The sequence below is a fragment of the Theropithecus gelada genome, chromosome 1 (assembly GCF_003255815.1).
Source record: "Theropithecus gelada isolate Dixy chromosome 1, Tgel_1.0, whole genome shotgun sequence".
NCBI classification, from domain to species: Eukaryota; Metazoa; Chordata; class Mammalia; order Primates; family Cercopithecidae; genus Theropithecus; species Theropithecus gelada.
In genome coordinates, this window is record NC_037668.1 from 80,624,944 (window position 1) to 80,649,926 (window position 24,983).

At 43.8% G+C, this 24,983-nt stretch overlaps 1 protein-coding gene across 2 annotated transcripts in view; it reads left to right on the forward strand.

The window, feature by feature from the left end:
* The first annotated feature begins 1,535 nt into the window (after nt 1-1,535).
* Nucleotides 1,536-24,983, forward strand: part of ZYG11B (zyg-11 family member B, cell cycle regulator) — a 103,849-nt gene continuing 80,401 nt past the window's right edge. For both annotated transcript variants that reach the window (XM_025404848.1, XM_025404855.1), the window contains exon 1: nt 1,536-1,766. In XM_025404848.1, the coding sequence (XP_025260633.1) occupies nt 1,737-1,766 (30 nt within the window). In that variant the 5' untranslated portion in view covers nt 1,536-1,736. The remainder of the gene's footprint in view (nt 1,767-24,983) is intronic.

The window sequence follows — 24,983 nt, forward strand, 5'->3', positions numbered from 1 at the left end:
TGGCTCAAGCCTGTAATCCCAGCACTTTGGGAGGCTGAGACGGGCGGATCACAAGGTCAGGAGATCGAGACCAGCCTGGCTAATACGGTGAAACTCCGTCTCTACTAAAAAATACAAAAAACTAGCCGGGTGAGGTGGCGGGCGCCTGTAGTCCCAGCTACTCGGGAGGCTGAGGCAGGAGAATGGCGTAGACCCGGGAGGCGGAGCTTGCAGTGAGCTGAGATGCGGCCACTGCACTCCAGCCTGGGCGACAGAGCGACACTCCGTCTTAAAAAAAAAAAAAAAAAGAAAAAGAAAAAAAAAAAGACATAGTTATGTAGCAAGGTGGGAGAGTGTGTGAAACTGGAGAAATGTGGTAGGGTAGCCATGCATTATGGCCCCTTGACAATAATGATCTCAAATTTATGGGGAGTCAGTCAACCACTTTCGGCTTTTTCTCCACCCACTCCATTGCTGGAGTTCCGTCAGTACAAAGAAAGCAGAAAACGACTAGAGAAATGAAGGTAATACTGAAGAAATCGACTTCATGTACCTCATGTACCAAAACAGCTTAGATTCTATTAGATTCCATTTCATGATGGACAATAGAATCTAAGCTGTTTCAGGAAAAAAGTCAGTACATGAGGCTAGTGTGGGGAGGAATAGCGAAAAGGTAGTTGGATCAATGGATTTAGGGTCTTGGAGTTGAAGTTTTTGGAGTTGGAGTATTATCAGAGGGAGTGAGCTAGAAAGGAAGAAGGTTGTGGCCGGGCACAGCGGCTCACACCTGTAATCCCAGCACTTTGGAAGTCCGAGGCAGGTGGATCACCTGAGGTCGGGAGTTCGAGACCAGCCTGGCCAACATGGTGAAACCCCGCCTCTATTAAAAATACAAAAATTAGCCAGGCTTGGTGCCGGGTGTTTGTAATCCCAGCTACTCGGGAGGCTGAGGCAGGAGAATCACTTGAACCCGGGAGGTGGAGGTTGCAGTGAGCCGAGATCGCACCACTGCACTCCACCCTGGGCAACAAGAGCGAAACTCCATCTCAAAAAAAAAGAAAAAGAAAAAAAGAAAGGAAGAAGGTTGCGATGGGAGTTAGAGGATTAAAATTAAGATTGTAGAGAAGTTACAATTATTCGTATGAGCATGAGAGTGAGAGGCTGAGCCAAGAATGATCCCTAGAGAAGAATCTGAGAGGCCAGAGGATTGGAAGAATTAAGCGAATTTTGAAATCACCAAGAATTTTGCAATAGTAGTAATGAATGACAGTGAACCAGAAGCCCAAATCTTAAAGAATGATGATGAGTGACAGAGGGGTCTATAGGCGACCTAAGCGAGCGGTGCTCTAATCTCTTGTCATAATGTAATATCTAAAGCTCTTCATATTTTGAAGGGAGGCTAGGATTTGGGGGTGTGTTGCTCCTTTAAGGGTCTGGGAGGGGGAGAAACTACAGGTCGGGCTGGGGGGGCGGGAGCCCTCGGCTGAGTCTGCGCATTGAGAGCGGAGGCGGGGCCAAGCGCGGGCTCGCGCGCCCGGGCGGGTCCTCGCGGGGGCGGAGTCTGCGCTCGGGTTCGGGCTGCGGCTGCGGCTGCGGCTGCGGCTGCTGCTGCTGCTCTTCTAGCTTAAGGGAAGGAGGCCGAGGCCTGGGCCAAGCCCGGAGCGGCCGCTCGCCGGAGCCTCCTGGAGCCTCCGCGCCGGCTCAGCCTGGGGGCGGGCTCCGGTCCGGCCCGCCGCCGCACCCAGGACGGAGGCTGCATGCCCGAGGACCAGGCCGGCGCAGCCATGGTGAGGGAGCAAGGCCTGCCCTAGCCGCAGCCGCCCGCCACCCTAGCCCCCGCCCGCCGCGCTAGCCCCTGCGGGCTTGCCCCTCCTTGTCTCTGGTGTCCCCTCGGGCTCCCTGCCTTTACCTCTTTCCCTCGTTACCGCCCCCTCGGTGTCCAGCTCCTCCTTGCCCGTGCTCCCCCATTCACCTGCTGGGGTGAACCCCTTTAGGTGACATCCACTGAATCTCCCTTCTCCCCGATGACATCCTTTTTATCACTCCCAGTGACAGCCTTTTTCGCATTCCTTTTGTCGCCCACTCCTTGTCCTTTAACCCTAACCCTTCCCTCCTTTCTCCTCTATCATTTTGCCTTTTTTTCCCTTATGTGAATTTTACTTCCCCCCCTTTCCTCCCTATTTTTCGCTGCTCTTCCTTGCTCTTCTCACCCCTCTTCACCATTTTATCTCCACTGCCCCCTCCTCTCCGTGTTCCTTCTCCCCTTCGTCCTCTCCCATCCACGTTTCCTCTTCCCTTATCGGATGTCCTCGCTCGGTTCGCTTTCGCAGCTGTCCCCATTTCCTTCTACGGGCTTCAGGGGTCTAAGCAGTAACAATTTGAGGACTGTTGCTTCCCGGGAGCTGTAGGTCGGGCAGATAGGGATTTGTAGGCTTGCTTCTTCCTTTTCGTTTTTGGAGGCATTGAAGAGATCCTGGAAGCCTATTAACTAGTGTCATTGCAAAACCGGAGTGGTGGTGTGTTACAGAGCAATGAAGTGAGGGCCAGCATGCATACTGTGACCTCAGGAGAGATCTAGTCTTTTGACAGAAATAGCTAAAAAATGTTTTGAGTTTCTTTCTTTTTTTTTTTTTGAGCATCTTTTAATGTGGAGGTACAGCTGGAGAAATTTAAAAATACTTGTTTACAGACTTGACTATTATTACTTAAATGATTTGTTTTCATTTAGAGGCAGAGACCAAGGGCATTTGAAGACTGACAATCAGCTTGGCAGGTTGTGACTGTCTCTTTAAACCTTCTAAAGAGTTCATTTGTTTTGCTCTGTCTGCCTTTAGTTGGGAGAACCTTATATTTGCAAATTTTCTTTCTGTTTGAAAATAGGTTGAGGCTTCAGTTGGATTTTTTCATTGAGTTGGGTTATAAGTGGTTTGCTGTACATTTATTGAAAACATTGCTCCAACATATGCAACAAGCTAAATTTTGGTCTCTGGGAGGAATAAGGCACAACTAAGTCCTGATAATTATGTTCCCCTAGGAGGTTAGTCAGTTTCTTTTTTTCCCTCCATCTGTTTTTTAGAAAAGTGATGTACTATTAAATTATTTAATCTATGAATTTTCCCTAACTCGCTCCTGCATTTTTAGTCTGTCATTTCCCTGTGTCTGTCTCCTTCACTTTCACACACTGTTATTGTATGCTAACCTGTTTCTCCCTGTGGAATGTAAGTTCTAGGTAGCAACCGTGCCTTACTTATTATTCCAAGTGCCCAGGCCAGCTAGGTGCTTGAATGATTCACTTTATGGTCTCATTTCCCACCTGACTAGTATAAACTTAAATTGAAATTTGAGGTAGCTAGTGGATTACACAGAAAGAGTGAGTCTGAGAATCGTTGTTTGGAGATGATCTTGCTCTGTGGCCCAGGCTGGAGTGCAGTGGCACAATCATGGCTCTTTGCAGCCTTGAACTCCTGGGCTCAAGCAATCTTCTCACCTTAGCCTCACAAGTAGCTGGTACCACAGGCACGGACTACCATGCCCCACTAATTTGTAAAACTTTTTGTAGAAATGGAGTCTCGCTGTGTTGCCCAGTCTGGTCTTGACCTCCTGGATTTAAGCCATCCTCCCACCTTGGCCTCCCAAAGTGCTAGAATTACAGGCATGAGCCATCACGCCTGGGCAGAGAATCTTAATTTTGGTGCAAAAATGATATTGAGTGAGGTATGATGATATACTTTTCAGAATAAAGAGCCATCCTACCTAAGACATCACATTGCTAGATTTTTGAAAGTGTGGGCCCTTCCATTGAGAATGAATGTATGAGAGGGAGGAGTTATGTACTCCGCTTGAGGTATTTAGGATTCAAAAGTGTCCTTTTAGCTGGGCCTGAAAGTTGAATAGGGTTTTTATAGATCATTTTGGGAAGGGGAAGAATGCCTCATGAATATGAGTAGCAAGTAGAAAGGATGCCCTCACAGGGATTTTTTTTTTTTTAAAGGAAGAAAGTAAGAAGGAATTAGGATGCATTGTAGGAGGTAGTATTACCATTATATAGCATGGAAGGATGCAAGAATGAAGATGTGTAGTAGGAAATGAGGCAAGCAAGATATTGTCTTAGCCCATTCAATCTACTGTAACAAAATACCATAAACTAGGTAGCTTGTCAACAACAGAAATTTATTTCTCAGAGTTCGGAAAGCTGGGAAGTCCAAAATCAGTTCCCCAGCAGATTTGGTGTTTCGTGAGGGCTGTTCCTGAGTCACCTTTTCACTGTTTTCACACGTGGTGGCAGGGGCCAGGTGGCTCTCTGGGGCCTCTTTTGTAAGGGCACTAATCCCATTCATGTGGGCACTACACTGGTGATGTAATCACCTCCCAAAGGCCCCACCTCCTCATACCATTACCTTGGGAATTAGGATTCCAACATATGAATTTAGGGAGACAGAAACATTCAGACCACAGCAGACATTAGGCATGATTATGTTTTAAACTTTGCATCTAATTAACTTGATTTTTCCTTGATGGTTAAAACATGTACACACAGAGTAACAGTGTATGTATGGGAGACGTGAGGAGAAGGCAAAATATTAGCTTATTTTGAGCTAGGAATTATCAGTAGAGGCTACTTTTCCTAGTGCAGTATTTTTCGTAGATAATAAATACAGTTGAATGAATGGTTATTATAAAGCTTTGTATTTTATATTTGTTAATTTTTTTTTTTTTTAAATGGAGTCTCGCTCTGTCGCCCAGGCTGTCGCACCCGGCCATTTGTTAAATGTTAATTAGGTTGCATTTGAATAGTTGAGATGTTTAAGATGAATTCTTGATTGGGTGTGATGGCTCACACCTATAATTCCAGCACTTTGGGAGGCCAAGGCAGGCAGATCACCTGAGGTCAGGAGTTCGAGACCAGCCTGGCCAACATGGCAAAACCTCGTGTCTACTAAAAATACAAAAATTAGCTGAGTGTGGTGGCATATGCCTGTAATCCCAGCTACTCGGGAGGCTGAGGTAGGAGAATCACTTGAACCCGGGAGGCAGAGGTTGCCGTGAACTGAGGGCAGGGCCTGAGTGTTTGCAGTTCTTTTTTTTGAGGCAGGGTCTTGCTCTGTCCCTAAGCTGGAGTGCAGTGGCATGATCGCAGCTCACTGCAGCCTTGACTTCCCAGGCTCAAGCGATCCTCTCACCTCAGTCTCCCACGTAGCTGGGACCACAGGTGCCCACCATCACACCGGGCTAATTTTTATATTTTTTGTAGAGGTGGGGTTTCGCCATGTTGCCTAGGCTGGCCTCGAACTCCTGGGCTCCAGTGATCCTCCCGCCTCAGCCTCCGAGAGTGCTGGAATTATAGACATGAACCACTATGAAAGTTTGCATTTCTGTCGACACCCATGTAATGCTGATGCTGCTGGTCTGTGAACCGCAATTTGAGAACTACTGGTCTAAGACATAGTCCTTACCTTTAATTAATCTTAACAATGTTTTTGGAGTGTTGTTGACATTGGGGAAATCACAGATAGTAAAATAGATGTGACCTCTGGCATTTTTCATCTTATGTATATAGAGCAATTTTATTTATTTATTTATTTATTTGCTTGCTTACTTACTTTGAGATAGGGTCTTGCTCTGCTGCCTACACTGGAGTGCAGTGACATGATTATGGCTCACTGCAGCCTCAAAACCCTAGGCTCAAGCAGTCCTTCCAGCTCAGCCTCCCAAGTAAAGCTAGGATTTCAAGTGTGCTCTGTTATATGCAGCTGATTTTTTATTTTTGTGTAAAGAAGAGATCTCCTTGTGTTGGTCAGGCCGATCTCAAACTCCTGGCCTCCAGTGATCTTCCCACTTTGGCTTCCCAAAGTGCTAGGATTACAGGCACAAGCCACCGCATCAGCCTGTGTAGAGTAATTTTAAATGTGAAGAGTTTTAATATATCTTGAGTTTGCTGAAAAAGGACAAGTTGATAGCTGGGCATGGTGGTGTATGCCTGTAGTACCATCTGCTCTAGAGCCTGAGGTGGGAGGCTCACTTGAGCCCAGCAGTTCGAGGCTGCATTGAGTTATGATCATGCCACTGCACGCCAGCCTGGGCAACAGAGTGAGACCTCATTAAAATTTAAAAAAAGAAAAGAAAAGAGAAGTTGTGGAATAATGGAATAGTTAGGAGTGACTTTGCAGAGGTCTTACTTTCAAGTAGAGAACTGAGGGATTAAATTATAGGAGTTATGTAAAGAATAGTCGAGATAGGCCGGGTGCAGTGGTTCACGCCTGTAATCCCAGCACTTTGGGAGGCTGAGGCGGGTGGATCACCTGAGGTCAGCAGTTCGAGACCAGCCTGACTAATATGGAGAAACCCCGTCTCCACTAAAAATGCAAAAATAAGCTGGGCATGGTGGCGGGCGCCTGTAATCCCAGCTACTCGGGAGGCTGAGGCAGGAGAATTGCTTGAACCCGAGAGGTGGAAGCTACAGTGTGAGCGGAGATTGTGCCACTGTGCTCCAGCTTGGGCAACAGAGTGAGACTCCGTCTCAAAAAAAAAAAAAAAAAAAAAGTCCAGATAGAAGGAGCAGCATATGCAAATGACCTGTGGTGATAACTCTCTGTTGCCTGCCTAACTCTAACATACCCTGGAGTTCTCAATTCAGGGAACTCAGGGAAACCCTATCCAAAAAACCTAGGTCACTCCCTTCTTTATTATGTAGTACTTTTTCATAGGATATATAACAACTGTAATTTTATATTTCTTACTATAATTATTTAATTAGAGTCTCTTTCCCTGTCCAGAATGTAAAAATCATTGATAAAGAGATGATTTTTGACCAGCTTCTAAGGGCTAGGTGATGTTCTAGGCACTGTGATTACAGAGGTTAAAAAAAGACTTGGGTCGGCTGGGCGCGGTGGCTCACGCCTGTAATCCCAGCACTTTGGGAGGCTGAGGCGGGCGGATCACAAGGTCAGGAGATCGAGACCACAGTGAAACCCCGTCTCTACTAAAAATACAAAAAATTAGCCGGGCGTGGTTGCGGGCGCCTGTAGTCCCAGCTACTCGGGAGGCTGAGGCAGGAGAATGGCGTGAACCCGGGAGGCGGAGCTTGCAGTGAGCCGAGATCGAGCCATTGCCATCCAGCCTGGGCAACAGAGCGAGACTCCATCTCAAAAAAAAAAAAAAAAAAGACTTGGGGTACAGGGAGGGGATATGCAATAAATAAATTATAAATGTATAATGACAATAGTTATATAATAAATACTAAGAAAAAATAAGCCAGGGTAAGATATAAAGTGATACTGTGTATGTGTGAGGGGGCAACTATTTTAGATGGAATGGTTAAGCAGCAACACTAATAGCTTTTATTTATTTATTTATTTATTTATTTTTGAGACAGGATCTCACCCTGTCACCCAGGCTGGAGTTCAGTGGTGTAACCACGGCTTGCTGTGGTTACAGCCTCCCAGGCCCAAGCCATCCTCCCACCTCATCCAACTTAAGCAGCTGGGACTATGGGCATGCAGTACCACGCCAGGCTAATTTTTGTATTTTTGTAGAGATGGGGTTTCACCATGTTGCCCAGGCTGCTCTCAAACTCCTGGGCTCATGTGATCTGCCCACTTTGGCCTCCCAAAGTCCTGGGATTACAGGCTGGAGCCACCATGCCTAGCCTATTTTTTTCTTACGACAGTGACATTTTGAACTAAAAAGATGGAAGTTATTATTAATATCAGTAAATGTGTTCTTGAAACTTGAAAAAGGATGTGTGTGGGGGAATTAATAAATAGAAATCCCTTCCAACCTTATACTTTTGAACCATAAGTCTGAGCAGTCTCATGCCAGTTTGAATCAGAGTCATTCAGAAGCACAAGTGGAGAAATGTCCTACAATAGGAAGGAAATGTTACTAAATTTCCTTCTTGCTTAAAAAAAAATTATTGTATACAGAGATTAAACATCAACACTAGTGGCATTCTGTATCTCCCCCTACTATTAGACCTATAATTTATTAGCTGACTAAAATTCTAAATAATTTGGCTGGATATGATGGCTCACGCCTGTAATCCTAGCACTTTGGGAGGCCGAGGCAGATGGATCACAAGGTCAAGAGATTGAGACCTTCCTGGCGAACATGATGAAACCCCGTCTCTACTCAAAATACAAAAACTAGCCGAGTATGGTGGCGGGCGCCTGTAATCCCAGCTACTCCAGGGGCTGAGGCAGGAGAATCACTTGAACCCGGCAGGGCGGAGGTTGCGGTGAGCTGAGATCAAGCCATTGCACTCCAGCCTGGGCAAAAAGAGCGAAACTCTGTCTCAAAAAAAAAAAAAAAGTAATATAATAATTCAACATAAGAGATTATTTTCCTTAGATAAAGCTCATGCATGGATGCAATTGTATACAAAGACAGAATTATTTCCTATTTCAGTAAAATTTACAAACAAGACTCAGCTAGTTCTCTGTAGGATCATCATTCTAGTCATTTTCAGAGTATCTTGCATTGAATTTCTCTATGTAAAATTAAGTTACTGAGAAAGTTTTTATCAAATTTTACTCTGTGGTAAAATTTGTATATCAGACCTTTTATAAGTTCCCTTGATTTCAAAATAATAGTAATATCTCTTAAATAGAATGTTAGTTTTTATTCTTTTTTATTAGATGTGTTTGTTGTAGAGGTCATGCTTAATGATTTCCAAGAGTGTATTTTTTGTATAGTTTTTGTGAGGCTGGGCATGGTGGCTCATGCCTGTAATCCACATCTGTAATCCCAACGCTGTGGGAGACAAAGGCAGGTGGATTGCTTGAGCCCAGGAGTTTGAGACCAGCCTGGACAATATAGTGAGACCCTGTCTCTACACAGAATAAAAATATGAGGGCACGTTTGGGGTCCCAGCTACGTGGAATGCTGAGGTGGGAGGATTGCTTGAGCCTAGGAGGTTGAAGCTGCAGTGAGCAGGATTCGCACCGCTGTACTCCAGCCTGGGCAACAGAGCAAGACACTGTCAATCAGTCAGTCAGTCCATCAGAGATATCTTGATGTGTCATTTAAGAATCATGCTCAGATAAATGTACTAATTTACTCTTTTATCATCAATGTACTTATATTTCTTATCTTTAACTGTTCGTTATACGAAGAAAAGCTACTGTATTCAGTGTTCAGATTAAGTTATAACAATGGAACGACGTTATCATGACCCATTCCCCTAATTCCCACTAATTGACACATGTTGAGTAGATAAATTCTTGGATACTCTCAAACTATTCTATTTTTATAAAGGAGAAAATTTTAGATAATTATTAAATATTCAAAAATATACAAATTGAAATAGACATCAATTTTTTTTTATTTTTTGTTTTTTCATAGTGACAGGGTCTTGCTCTGTGGCCCAGGCTGGAGTACAGTGGCATAATCATAGCTCACTATAATCATGAACTCCTGGGCTTAGATGATCTCTTGCCTCAGGCTCCTGAATTGCTAGGACCACGGGCATACGCCAGCATGCCTAGCTAATTTTTTTTGTTTTTGTAGAGGTAGGGTCTAGTTTATGTTGCCCAGGCTGGTTTCAAACTCCTGGGCTCAAGTGATCCCCCTGCCTCAGCCCCTCAAAGTGCTGGGATGTCAAGCCATGAGCCCGGCAGACATCAATATTGAATGTAATGATGTGAGCCTATAGATGAATTGGGAAATGCCGGCTAAAACACTGCTTTTTTCATAGGTCCTAGAACTAGCTCTTAAAGTATATTTAATAAGTGATAGAAATAGTCATTATTAACAATGGAATAAAAGGTTTTTTTTTTTAAAGAGTCTCGGCCGGGCGCGGTGGCTCAAGCCTGTAATCCCAGCACTTTGGGAGGCCGAGACAGGCGGATCACGAGGTCAGGAGATCGAGACCATCCTGGCTAACACGGTGAAACCCCGTCTCTACTAAAAAATACAAAAAACTAGCCGGGCGAGGTGGCGGGCGCCTGTAGTCCCAGCTACTCGGGAGGCTGAGGCAGGAGAATGGCGTGAAGCCGGGAGGTGGAGCTTGCAGTGAGCTGAGATCCGGCCACTGCACTCCAGCCTGGGCAACAGAGGGAGACTCCGTCTCAAAAAATAAATAAATAAATAAATAAATAAAATAAAATAAATAAAATAAAGAGTCTCAATCTGTCGCCATCTCAAAAAAAAAAAAACCAAAAAAAATTAGCCGGGCGTGGTAGCGTATGCCTGTGATACCGGCTACTGAGAAGGCTGAGGCAGGAGAATCACTTGAACCTGGGAGGCGGAGGTTGCAGTGAGCCGACATCGCGCCATTGCACTCCAACCTGGGCAACAAGAGTGAAACTCTGGCTCAAAAAAAAAAAGAGTGATTTGGCAGTATGGGTTCAAGAACTACAAAATTGTACACACACACTGACCAATTTTCTTGTTCTTTTTCTTTTATTTTGAGACGGAGTTTCGCTCTTGTTGCCCAGGCTGGAGTGCAGTGGTGCAATCTGGGCTCAGCGCAACCTTTGCCTCTCGGATTCAAGCGATTTTCCTGCCTCAGCCTCCCGAGTAGCTGGGATTACAGGCATGCACCACCATGCCCAGCTAATTTTTGTATTTTTGGTAGAGATGGGGTTTCTCCGTGTTGGTCAGGCTGGTCTTGAACTTGCGAGCTCAGGTGATCCGCCCGCCTTGGCCTCTCAAAATGTTGGGATTACAGGCGTGAGCCACCGTGCCTGGTCCGGATCACTTTTATAAAGCACTTTGAAGAAGAATATGTCTTCAGCACTTAAGTATTTCTTTGACAAACTTAATGCTACAAGTACTATTCTCACGCGAAGTAATCGTGATTAAGATTTTCCAGGCTCATAAATGAAAGAAAAATAAATTCTGTAGTAACTAGGCAAGGGTGGAATGAGAAAAGAACACTGGGGGCGTGTCACTCTTCCTACTCAGAATTTTCTTTATTTTGAGACGGAATCTCTCTCTGTCACCCAGGCTGGATTGCAGTGGCGCAATCTCGGCTCACTGCAACCTCCGCCTCCTGAGTTCAAGTGATTCTCCTGCTTTAGCCTTCTGAATTGCTGAAACTACAGGCGCCCACCGCCACGCCTGGCTAATTTTTGTATTTTTAGTAGAGATGGGGTTTCACCGTGTTGATCAGGCTGGTCTCGAATTCCTGACCTCAAGTGATCTGCCTGCCTTGGTCTTCCTACTCAGAATTTTTAAATTTCTCCCTGTTGTCTGAGACAATAGACCTTGTGAAGATACCTTTTTAACACTGAAAACCTTGAGAGCCAGGACAGTAACATACTTTCAGAATACATTAATTGTGGGGGGAAAAAACCAAAAAGCAGGTCCGGTAGGAATTCAGTAATATTTTAAAATAATACTCTGTTAAACCTAACATCTATTATGCATTAAAAATATCAAGATATTATTGTGTACAGAGTGTACTTGATATGCATGTGAATTTGTGAACTCCTTAAGACCCTTGTGGAGCCTGCAGTTTCGGCCCTCTAGTTTACAGTGGTCTTACAGGGCTGTTGTTCTATACAGATTGTACTGCACAACTCAGCTAACAGCCATTCTTATAGATAGCAGTGAATCTGCAGAGATACATATCCTGTGTACTTGGTGATGTCTAGCACTTAGTAGGGACTCAGCAAATAGTTGTTGAATGAAAGTGTTTTATTTATTTGTTTGTTCGTTTGTTTGAGATGGAGTTTCGCTCTGTTACCTAGACTGAAGTGCAGTGGCGTGATCTCAGCTCACTAGAACCTCTACCTCCTGGGATCAAGTGATTCTCCCACCTCAGCCCCCTGAGTAACTGGTATCACAGATGTGTGCTACCACGCCCAGCTAATTTTTTTTTTTTTTTTTTTTGAGGTGGATTCTCGCTCTGTCACCCAGGCTGGAGTGCAGTGACACCATCTCGGCTCACTGCAACCTCCATCTCCTGGGTTCAAGCAATTCTCCTGCCTCAGCCTCCTGAGTAGCTGGGACTACAGGCACATGCCACCATGCCCAGCTAATTTTTGTATTTTTAGTAGAGACAAGGTTTCACCATGTTGGCCAGGCTGGTCTCGAACTGACCTCAGGTTATCTGCCACCTCAGCCTCCCAAAGTGCTGGGATTACAGGTGTGAGCCACCATGCCTGGCTAATTTTTGTATTTTTTAGTAGAGACGGGGTTTTGCCATGTTGGCCAGGCTGGTCTTGAACACCTGTCCTCAAGTGATCTGCCCCCTTTGGCCTCCCAGAGTGCTGGGATTATAGGTGTGAGCCACTGCGCCTGGCCTGAAAGTGTTTTATATAGTATACTAGGACCTTTATGATCTGATCTTTTTTACTATTTTAGCCTTATTTCTTTTTTTTTTTTTTTTTGAGACGGAGTCTCGCTCTGTCGCCCAGGCTGGAGTGCAGTGGCGCGATCTGGGCTCACTGCAAGCTCTGCCTCCAGGGCACACACACTACATTGTGTGTGCCCTGGTTATAGCAGTTGTTTTCTGTGGTATTATTATTTGTTAATGAGGCTGGCTGTGTTTCCAGATTGTGGGCTCTTTGAGGGCAGGACAGTGCTGTGTTTTTACAGTTTCATGTCATAAGCACTTAGCATAGTGCTTGACATGTAGTAAGTACTTACCAGTATTGAACTGAACAATATTGGCCGGCTGCGGTGGCTTATGACTGTAATCCCAGCACTTTGGGAGGCGGAGGTGGGCGGATCACCTGAGGTCAGGAGTTCGAGACCAGCCTGGCTAACATGGTGGGATCCCATGTCTACTGAAAATACAAAAATTAGCTGTGCATGGTGGCACGCCTGTAATCCCAGCTATTTGGGAGGCTGAGGCAAGAGAATTGCTTGAACCCAGGAGACGGAGGTTGCAGTGAGCCGAGATTGTGCCATTGCACTCCAGCCTGGGCAACAAGAGCAAAACTCTGTCTCAAAAAAACAAAACAATACTGAGTAGGCCGGGCGAGGTGGCTCAAGCCTGTAATCCCAGCACTTTGGGAGGCCGAGGCGGGTGGATCACGAGGTCAGGAGATCGAGACCATCCTGGCTAACATGGTGAAACCCCGTCTCTACTAAAAATACAAAAAACTAGCCGGGCGTGGTGGCGGGTGCCTATAGTCCCAGCTACTCGGAGACTGAGGCAGGAGAATGGCGTGAACCTGGGAGGCGGAGCTTGCAGTGAGCCGAGATCGCGCCACTGCACTCCAGCCTGGGTGACACAGCGCGAGACTCCGTCTCAAAAAAAAAAAAAAAAAAAAATACTGAGTAATACAATATTTGTTCAGTGTGTGTTTGATAGAGAATTGCATAAGGTGATGTTAACTGAGATGTTGTGATAGATGAAAAAAATTGAACATTCTGTACAGGTCCCCTGAGGGGAAAAGAGGTCGGATAGGTAAGAAATGTTAGAACAGGTAGTTTCTTTTACTAGCCTAAATGGCACTTTTGACCTAGGATAAATGTTCTGTCCACAAGGATTTAACAGGAAGAGCTGGGAAGAAAGCCTCGTGATTTTGAAATGAATTGCGAAGCAGTATCCCTTTGTATAAACACTTGAAAGTCACTTGTCTGTATAATTTGTAGAGGTGTCCTTCCAGAGAGTAGAATGTTTAAACTCAGATAGTAAATAATCAGTTACTGCTAAATCTAGAGGGGTGGTTAATTCTTTTAAAAACTTTTTTTTTTTTTTTTGAGACGGAGTCTCGCTCTGTCGCCCAGGCTGGAGTGCTGTGGCCGGATCTCAGCTCACTGCAAGCTCCGCCTCCCGGGTTCCCGCCATTCTCCTGCCTCAGCCTCCCGAGTAGCTGGGACTACAGGCGCCCACCACTTCGCCCGGCTAGTTTTTTGTATTTTTTTAGTAGAGACGGGGTTTCACCGTGTTAGCCAGGATGGTCTCGATCTCCTGACCTCGTGATCCGCCCGTCTCGGCCTCCCAAAGTGCTGGGATTACAGGCTTGAGCCACCGCGCCCGGCCTCTTTTAAAAACTTTTATTGACTTTTTGTTTGTTTTTATTTTTTTGAGACAGGTCTTCACTCTGTTGCCCAGGCTGGAGTACAGTGGTGGCATCTCGGCTCATTGCAGCCTCTGCCTCCCAGGTTCAAGCGATTCTCCTGTCTCAGTCTCCTAAGTGGCTGGGATTACAGGTGCATGACACCATGCCAGCTAATTTTTGTACTTTTTTAGTAGAGTCCGGGTTTCACCATGTTGGCCAGGCTAGTCTCCAACTCCTGACCTCAAGTGATCCACCCGCCTTGGCCAAAGTGCTGAGATTACAGGCATGAGCCACCACGCCCAGCCTTAATAGCTTTATATAAAGATCTTTTGTTTTTCTGTTTTGTTATCTTCAGTTCTCGTTTGTATAAATGTTTTTCTTAGCTTTCCAGTGTCTGAATGCCTATTCAATGTCATATTTTTCTTTTCTAAGGACTTTTTTTTTTGAGATGGAGTTTTGCTCTTGTTGTCAAGGCTGGAGTGCAATGGTGTGATCTTGGCTTACCGCAACCACTGCCTCCCTGCAACCTCACCTCCCAAGTTCGAGTGATTCTCCTGCCTCAGCCTCCTGAGTAGCTGGGATTACAGGCATGCGCCACCACACCCGGCTAATTTTGTATTTTTAGTAGAGACGGGGTTTCTCCATGTTGGTCTCAAACTCCCGACCTCAGGTGATCTGCCCACCTCGGCCTCCCAAAGTACTGGGATTACAGGTGTGAGCCACTGTGCCCGGCCAGGACTTTTTTTTTTTTTTAAAAGCTGTAATATTCTTGGTGATATAACATTTGTAATTTTCATTTCATAGGCCCTGTAACCTTTTTTTTTTTTTTTTTTTTTTTTTGAGACAGTGTCTCACTGTATCACCCAGGCTGGAGTGTAGTGATGCGATATTGGCTCACTGCCACCTCTGCCTCCCGGGGTCAAGAGATTCTCCTGCCTCAGCCCCCCGAGTAGCTGGAATTACAGTTATCCACCACCACACCTGGCTAATTTTTGTATTTTTAGTAGAGACAGGGTTTCACCATTGGCCAAGTGGGTCTTGAACTCTTGACCTCAGGTGATCTGCCTGCCTCAGCCTCCCAAAGTGCTGGAATTACAGGCGTGAGCCCGAGCTACAGTGCTTAGCCGACCCTGTAAACTTTCTCAAGTCATTTTAACTTTCTGTGCCTCCATTTTTTAATTTGTAAAATGAAAAGGTTATATTAATCCTCTGTGTGATTCTTCCATCTCTTAAAGAAAAGGTAGTAAGATTCTAGCAAGTTAAAGGCGAGTACTATAGTAGAGTAGATACATTCTATTAGCTATAGTACTATGGGATCTGGGCAAACTGCTTTTATAGGCTTAAATTTTGTGTAAAGTTGAGCTCTAACCTCTCTGAATGTATTACCCACCTTTTCACACCAGAGACCTTTTATTTCAATTAAGTTAAATTTCCAAAGTGCTTTGTTTTATTTATTTATTTTAATTTTTTTTTTTTTTTTTTTTTTTGAGACGGAGTCTTGCTCTGCCGCCCAGGCTGGAGTGCAATGGCCAGATCTCAGCTCACTGCAAGCTCCACCTCCCGGGTTCATGCCATTCTCCTGCCTCAGCCTCCCAAGTAGTTGGGACTACAGGCGCCCGCCACCGCATCTGGCTAGTTTTTTGTATTTTTTAGTAGAGATGGGGTTTCACCGTGTTAGCCAGGATGGTCTCGATCTCCTGACCTCGTGATCCGCCTGTCTCGGCCTCCCAAAGTGCTGGGATTACAGGCTTGAGCCACCGTGCCCGGCCTTTTTTTTTTTTTTTTTTTTTGAGGGTGTCTGGCTCTGAAGCTCTGGCTGGAGTGCAGTAGCACGATCTTGGTTCACTACCACCTCTGCCTCCCAGGTTCAAGTGATTCTCCTGCCTCAGCCTCCCAGGTGCCCACCACCATGCCTGGCTCATTTTTTTATTTTTAGTAGAGATGTGGTTTCACCATGTTGGCCGGGCTGGTCTTGAACTCCTGACGTCAAGTGATCTGCCTGCCTCGGCCTCCCAACGTGCTGGTGTTACAGGCATGAGCCACTGCTCCTGGCCCTTGTTTTAAAGGTATTTTCATGGACATCCCATTTATTCCTCATTACCATTTTGTGGGATAGTCAGAGGTTTAGCTTCAATTTTTCAGATAAGGAAACTGAGAAGTTAATTGATTTTCCTAAGGTCACACAGCTAGTAAGTAGCAGAACCAGGACTGACTGTGTAAGCCCAGTGTTCTTTCCATTATTAACCCACTTCTCTGTTTACCATATTATGTTTCAAAACTCCAGGTTACTGTAACAGGAAAATAATGCTAAAGTATCCTTTGAATTGACAATTCCTGTGATCTGCTCAGTGGCCACTGACCTGAATTTTTGTTTTGTTTCCTAGAATAGCTTTATCACATGACCTTAGATGGAAGAGGAGGGCATTTATGTAGCTTTCCAGGTCTTGATCTTTTTTAGGTAGAACTCTACCCCCTTGCCCTTTAACACATATCCGCTTGCCATAGTGGCCAGGCCTTGAAGTGATATGTGCAAGAAGCTTGCTTTTCAATTTGGCGTCTAGGAGTCTCCAAAGAGTAGTTGGTGTTCTTTTAAAAAGAAAAACAATTCTCCATAGTTGATAGCAAATAGTTCAATATATCTGTACCCTTAAGAACAATATTATCTATTATCTGTGATCTATGCCCTTGGTACTACCCTCTTTTTGTTTTTTTTTCTGTTTTTTTTTTTTTTTTTTGAGACAAGGTCTCTGTCACCCAGGCTGGGGTGCAAGTGGCACGATCTCAGCTCACTGTAATCTCCGCCTCCTGGGTTCAAGCAATTCTCATGGTTCAGTCTCCTGAGTAGCTTGGATTACAGGTGTGCACCACCACCCCCAGCTAATTTTTTGTATTTTTAGTAGAGGCGGGGTTTCACCATGTTGGCCAGGCTGGGCTCCAACTCCTGGCCTCAAGTGATCCGCCCACCTTGGCCTTCCAAAGTGCTGGGATTACAGGTGTGAGCCACTGCGCGCTGCTGGTACTGTCTTCTTGACCTTCCTCCTCGTCTGTAAAATGATTACAATTGGGGTGGGGGAGGGTAAAGGGATTAGATCATATCTAAGGTTATAATAGATGTTTATTTCTGGAAGCCTGACTTGGTTGAATTAGTAATAGAAAATAAAAGTTTTGGCTGGGCGCGGTGGCTCACGTGTGTAATCCCAGCACTTTGGGAGGCTGAGGTGGGCAGATCACCTGAGGTCAGGAGTTCAAGATCAGCGTGGCCAACATGGTGAAACCCCATCTGTACTAAAAATACAAAAATTTGCCAGGTGTGATGGCATGCGCCTGTAATCCTAGCTACTTGGGAGGCTGAGACAGGAGAAATGCTTGAACGGAAGAGGTAGAGGTTGCAGTGAGCCGAGATCGTGCCATTGCACTCCAGCCTGGGGCACAAGAGTGAGACTTCGTCTCAAAAAAAAAGAAAAGAAAAGTTTTTTAAAAACCCAAACAGGAGATTTCCCATGAAGTATTAGGATGAGGAGTCAGAAATGTCTAATAACTCAATTTCTCATAGGTACCTGTGAACTCAAATGATATTTGAGTGCCTTTCAGTTTCATTCTTTGGTTTGAAGGCTAGACTTGGGACTTAATATTTCTCTCTGGATATGTAGTCTTTTTCTCTAGAGGCAAATTGTATTTTAATTATACTTAACAATAAATTTGTACTTGACTGTTCATTTATTCATGCAATAAACATTTAGTGCCCACTATGTAATAGGCATTGTTTTAGGCTCTGAGAATACAGTAGTGAAGAAAACGCAGGGTTTTTTTCTATGCAGCTGATATTCTGCGGTAATACATTTATTGAGCAGATAGTATATGCCAGTTACTGTTCTCAGTGTATTGCATTTAGAATTTATTTAATTCTGACAACAATCCTGTGACATAGGTACTGCTCTTGTGTGCATTTTACAATCATGAACTGAGGTTCAGGGAGATTAAGTACTCTGCCTAAGGTTATGTAGTTTTGTAAATGATAGAGGTAGCATTTTAATCCAGGCAATCTGACTCCCAAGCCCACACTCTTCATCATAGTATTACATGGTCTTTTAGAAAGATGTCCATAAAAAATCTGTTTCTGAGGCCGGGCGCGGTGGCTCAAGCCTGTAATCCCAGCACTTTGGGAGGCCGAGACGGGCGGATCACGAGGTCAGGAGATCGAGACCATCCTGGCTAACACGGTGAAACCCCGTCTCTACTAAAAAATACAAAAAACTAGCCGGGCGAAGTGGCGGGCGCCTGTGGTCCCAGCTACTCGGGAGGCTGAGGCAGGAGAATGGCGTAAACCCGGGAGGCGGAGCTTGCAGTGAGCTGAGATCCGGCCACCGCACTCCAGCCTGGGCGACAGAGCCAGACTCAGTCTCAAAAAAAAAAAAAAAAAAAAAAAAAAAAATCTGTTTCTATCATTAAATTGTCAAGTTTGTAATTTTTGTAGCCACCTGATTTCTGGCCCAATCTTTAGAAAAAAGTCACCCAAGGACACAGTAAAGGAGCACTGTGAAAGCCCTTGTGTTCTGTTACAGAAATTATCAGTCTTAGGAAGCTTTTGAGAAGGACATCTTAAGCCTGATTCTTACGAGTTGAGAGGCCAGGCATGGTGACTCACGCCTATAACCCCAGCACTTTGGAGGCTCAGGCAGGAGGATCGCTTGAGCCCAGGAGTTCAAGCCTGAGCAACATAGTAAGACCCTGTCTCTACACAAAAATTAAAAATTAGCCAGACATGATGGCACGTGCCTGTAGTCCCAGCTACTCAGAAGGCTGAGGTGGGAGGATCTTTTGAGCCTGGGAAGTCAAGGCTGCGGTGAGTTGTGATTATGCTATTGTACTCCAGCCTGGATGACAGAGCAAGACCCTGTCTCTAAAAAAACAAAAAGAAAAAAGATATAAAAGAGATAATTTTTTTTATAGCTGTACACTGTGTTTATGTTTTGTTACTTCAAGAATCAAAAAGTTAAAGTTCACAAAATCGCTAAGAAAGTTACAGTAAGATAATGTTAATTTATTATTGAAGAAAGAAAACGTTTGCTCAGGAGTTGGAGACCAGCCTGGGCAACAACATAGCAAGACCTTGTCTTTACTAAAAATAAAAAACATTAGCTGGGTGCTTTGGTGCACACCTGTAGTCCCACCTATTCCAGAGGCTAAGGTGAGAGGATCGCTTGATTCCAGGAAATCTATAATAGTGTGCAGTAATGTCCTGGGCCTTCACATTCACTATTACTAACTCAACTGATTTATTCTGAGTACCTTCCAGTCCTGCAAGCTCCATTTATGTTAAGTCCCGTCTATAGGTGGACCATTTTTTTATCTTTTATACCTAGTTTTACTGTACCTTTTCTTTCTTTCTTTCTTTCTTTTTTTTTTTGAGATGGCGTCTTTCTCTGTCACCCAGGATGGAGTGCAGTGGCACAATCTCAGCTCACTGCAGCCTCAGCCTTCCCAGTAGCTGGGACTACAGGCGCAAGCCACCACACCTAGCTAATTTTGTATTTTTAGTAGAGATGGGGTTTTACCATGTTGGACAGGCTGGTCTCAAACTCCTGACCTTAAGTGATCTGCCCACCTCAGCCTCTCAAAGTGCTGAGATTACAGGCTTGAGCCACTGCGCCCAGACTTTTTCTGTTTAGATTTTTCAGATAGACAAATACCATTTTGTTACAGTTGGCTGCAGTATTCAGTATAGTAACATGCTGTACAGGTTTTTGCATCCTATCTACTACCTAGGTTTGTGTGAGTATACTCTGTGATCACACAATGACGAAATTGCCTAATGACACATTTCTCAGAGTGTATTCCTATTGTTAAGCAACACATGACTGTACTAATATTATCCCCACTCTACATAGGACAGAACTGAGTGTTGGAAGAGCTAGATAATTTGCTCAGTGTGATACCACTAGAATTCACCTTCAGTTCTACTGTTGTTCTTAACTACAATATTTCTAGAGAAGTCAAGTCATTTTTGTGCCTCAGCTTTCTTAACTGTAAAATGAAATTTTTAATACTTTTTCTTCTACTTTGTAAGGTTATCGTGAGTATCAAGTGAAAATCAGGATGTGAATATGCTTTGTTTACTATAAGACATTGTTACCAGCATAATTCACAAATAATATTTTTTCTTGTGATTAACCAAAACATAAACCTCATTACTCAGAGATTCTGAAGTCCGCAAGTGCTCAGAATGTTGAAATGCTTCTTGGCCATGGCTCTGGCAATTCCTTAACAGAATGAAACTTTTAATATACAAAACAAACTAACCAACAAAACAGATAACTGACTGAATCTTGGGGAAATTACTGAGAATACCTCTAATTGAGTGTTGTGTAAATGACTAAATACTTCAAGGCAGGAGCATTTAGGAAGACCAATACAAACTGGAGTGGGGGTTGCGGGAAGGAAGGGTAGAGATGAAAAGAAAGCCATGAGAAGGTTTAGGAAGAGCTAATGGTATGAGATTCCTTTTTTGCCTTGTCTTCATTGCCCCACGCTCCCTGGTGTGCCTTGCTTTTATAACAAGCTGTGGTTCAAGAGCAGGGGATCTGCTTATAGGTAGTTCATTTATTCATACTTACTTCTCACTCAGTAGACACTGAAACATTTACTCTGTAAGCGTAGGGGATACGGAAATGTGTAAGGCATGGTTGTAACCTGGTGGTCTTCTTTTTTTGTTTGTTACGGAGTCTCAATCCGTCACCCAGGCTGGAGTGCAGTGGTGTGATCTTGGCTCACTGCATGCTCCGTCTCCCGGTTCAAGCAATTCTCCTGCCTCAGCCACCCGAGCCGCTGGGATTACAGGCATCCGCCACCATGCCCAGCTAATTTTTGTATTTTTAGTAGAGATGGGATTTCACCATGTTGGCCAGGCTGGTCTTGAACTCCTGATCTCAAGCGATCCACCCGTCTCAGCCTCCCAAAGTGATGGGATTACAGGTACGAGCCACTGCATCTGGCTGTTTTTTTTTTTTTTTTTTTTGGACAGACTTTTACTCTTGTTGCCCAGGCTGGAGTGCAGTGGTGCAAACAAGGGGAGAATCACTTGAATATTTAACTCTTTTTTTTTTTTTTTAAGATGGAGTCTCACTCTGTTGCCCAGACTGGAGTGCAGTGGCAGGCGATCTTGGTTTACTGCAACCTCCACCTCCCAGGTTCAAGCAATTCTCCTGCCTCAGCCTCCCAAGTAGCAACTACAGGCGCGTGCCACCACGCCCAGCTAATTTTTCGTATTTTTTTTGTAGAGACGGGGTTTCACTGTGTTAGCCAGGAAGGTCTTGACCTTGTGATCCGCCCGCCTTGGCCTTTGAAAGTGTTGGAATTACAGGCGTGAGCCACTGTGCCTGGTGGATATTTATCTCTTTAAGTTATGACCTGTGTGGTCTAGTCTTAGTGCAGTGTCATAATCCATGGAACACAATCCTGCAACCAAAAAGTCATTTTGAAATAACTCAAAGTCTTTATTTGCATTTCTGGAAACATCATGAAGTAGAATAGAGTTCACAGATACACCAAGCAGAATTATTAACCCTTCCTATATCCCCCAAACCCAGCAGAGTCCCTGATATTTACCTATTAGAACAACAAAAAAGAGAATGAGTTCAAATTAGGACAGTGATAAAGGGACTTCCCCAGTTTCTGAAAAATTTGTGCCAATTTACACTCTGACCAGCAGTATTTGAGAGGACCAATCTGGGCAAACTTTACTTGAAAAATTCACTTTTATCAGGTTTATATCATGTTCCAAAAAAACACTATATTAACCAAAAAAAAAAAGATCGGCCACCTTTTGTTTTTTTTTTTTTTTTGGTGTGTGTGTGTGTGTGTGGCTGGAATTGTTCTTCCTATTTGCTATAGAATATATTTTCAGCCATTGCTCAGGGACTGTGTCACTCTGCTGCTGCTTGCTGTACTTGAGGTAGTTAATTACAGGGCTTCATTATCTCTTCTGACCATAATTAACAGATCTGGGTTAAATCTTGGATTCATTTTTGGAGTTTTTTTTTTTTGGAGAGTAAGGTCTTAACTCCCCTCTCCATCCTTTCCCTCCATCTGAGAGGCCTTATGGGTAAGACAAAGGGCATGATATTTGGCATTGAAGATTGGTTCAAGGTTCAGTTCTGCCACATTCTAAATATATGAACTTGGGTACATTATTATTTCTGAGTTCCAGTATCCTCATATACAAAATGGTGTCTGTTACAGCAGTTCTACAAGAAAGTTGTGAGGGGTAAATGATATAATGTGTGTAAGAAATGTGTTGTATGAATGTTGATCAGCCTTTCAAAGAAAACTTGCCTGTCTCCTAGGGTGCCAGACATTATGCTAGGTTCTGGGTATTAAGAAAAAGTCAGCACTGATTTCTTGTTTGACTGTTTACTGCATTTTGTCAATTCTTTTCTGCAAAATATTTTTCACTTTTGATTTTTTTCCCATTGTCATTGCTACTCTAATCCATGGCATTATCACCTCCTGTCTGAGCCACTGTAACTAGTTAGTCCCAAGTTGTATTTTGGCATTTATTTCAAAGCTGGACTAATAATTGTTCTGTTTGAGAGACGATATGGTGTAGTAGAAAAAGTATGGACTTCATTGTTAAGAGACCTGGATTTGTATCTTGGCCCCACTTTCTATAGTATGTGACACTAGGGAAGTTTCTTTACCACTCTCTTAATTTGAACTCATTCTTTTTTTTTTTTTTCTCTCTCATAACAGGTAAAAATCAGGGACTGCATGTGGTTCCAGGGATAACGGAAGGGTTAATAAGTTCCTTCTACTTGAAGAGTTCATGGCTAAGTGGGGTAAACAGATACAGTCATAAATAACCATGGTGTAACATGGAATTGTAAAAGAAAACTTGGGAATCAGTTATAAAGGGCAGTGTATGTAGTGGTAAAAGCACAGATTTAACTCTAGAGTAGATTGCCTGGGGTCTAATCCTGACTCTAATCCTTAGCTCTGTAATCTTGAGCAAATTGCTTAAACTCTCATAGCCTCAATGTCCTTACCTGTAGAATAGATTGGATACTGATGGAATTTAATTTATAGAATTCTTATGAGAAATACATGAAATTATATATGTAAAGCACTTAGCATAGTTAATAGCATATAGCACATAGCAATATAGTAGCATATAATTGCTATATAATTATGATATTAGTATAGTAGTTAAGAACTTAAAAATATAAGCTTTGGCTTCATTCTTGTATTGAAGTAGGAGTTTAGCAATATATTGGCCATGTGAATATGGGGAAGAGATTTAACCTAAGCCTTAATTCCCTCATCTTTAAAATGCAATAATGTAATTGTGCTTGGCTCAGGATGTAGAAATGGAAAGAGATCTGCACCAGGACCTGATACATACTAAATGCCTTGTAAAAGATAGCTGTTGTGATTTTTATTCTTACTCTGCCATCTGCTGGCTATTTTATCTCTGATATGTAAATTAATCTTTCTGAGCCTCAGTTTATTTTTGTTCAAAACAGTTGTTTTGAAGATTGAAAATATTTATGAAGTACATTGATTGGTGGCTGACACCACACAGTTGTCATTCAGTACACAGTAGCTGTTGTTAATGGTACAATTTAATTTTTCAGGTGCTCAGAATAAAATTAATTCTGCCTTAGAAGTTAGGAAAGACATCACAGAAGTAGTGAGCTTCAAATTTTGAAAGACGAGGCTGGCTGGGCATGGTGGCGCATGCCTGTAATCCCAGCACTTTGGGAGGCAAGGCTGGCAGATCACCTGAGGTCGGGAATTTGAGAGCAGCTTGGCCAACGTAGAGAAACGCTGTCTCTACTGAAAATCTAAAAATTAGCCAGGCGTGGTGCACGTGCCTGTAATCCCAGCTACTTGGGAGGCTGAGGCAGGAGAATCACTTGAACGGGGAGGTGGAGGTTGCAGTGAGCTGAGATCACACCACTGCACTCCACCCTGGGCAACAGAGTGAGCCTCCGTCTCAAAAAATAAAAATAGAAAAAAGGCTGGGCACGGTGACTCACGCCTGTAATCCCAGCACTTTGGGAGGCTAAGGCGGGCGGATTGCCTGAGGTCAGGAGTTCAAGACCAGCCTGACTAACATGATGAAACCCAGTTTCTACTAAAAATACAAAAAAATTAGTCGAGCGTGGTGCCACGCGCCCGTAATTCCAGGTACCTGGGAGGCTGAGGTGGAGAATTGCGTGAACCCGGGAGGTGGAGGTTGCAGTGAGCCGAGATTTGCCATTGCACTGCAGCTTGGGCAACAAGTGCCAAACTGTCTCCAAAAAAAATAAATACATAAATAAAAAAATTTTTTTTAAATGAAAGATGAGTGAGATTTTTGCCATAAAAGGACTAACAAAGCCCTGAGGTGTGAAAATGTCTGTTACAGTACTTAAGGAACAGTAAGGGCTAGGTTGCTTAAACATGCAGTTTAGTGTATCTGGCAGGTAGCTTGTTTGGGGCAGGGAGAAGAGAACAGTGAGAAAGGCTAGAGAGGAAGATTGGAACTAGCTAGGAAAATGTTTCGAATACCTTGTTAAAGTGTTTATACTTTATAGGTCTCTCTTTTTCCAACTTTTACTTGTAACAGCTGAAGAAACTAAACTTGCTGGGGAGTAGAGGAGGGAATTACTTGAAACCAGTGTTCAAACAGGAATTTCTTGGTGATCTTGTGGTGTTATTTATTTATTTTATTTTTGAGACGGAGTTTCGCTCTTGTTGCCCAGGCTGGAATGCAATGGCGCAATCTTGGCTTACCGCAATCTCCGCCTCCCGGGTTGCCACCACACTTGGCTAATTTTTGTATTTTTATTAGAGACAGGGTTTCGCCATGTTGGCCAGGCTGGTCTTGAACTCCCGACCTCAGGTGATCCGTCTGCCTCAGCCTCCCAAACTGCTGGGATTACAGGCATGAGCCACCACGCCCATCCTTCTCAATTTTCAAAATACAGAGTTAATGTTTCCCTGGTGTCCTTCAAAGATAACTAGTTTTTATTTTGTGTCATTATGAACTCATGAATTGAAACATATTTG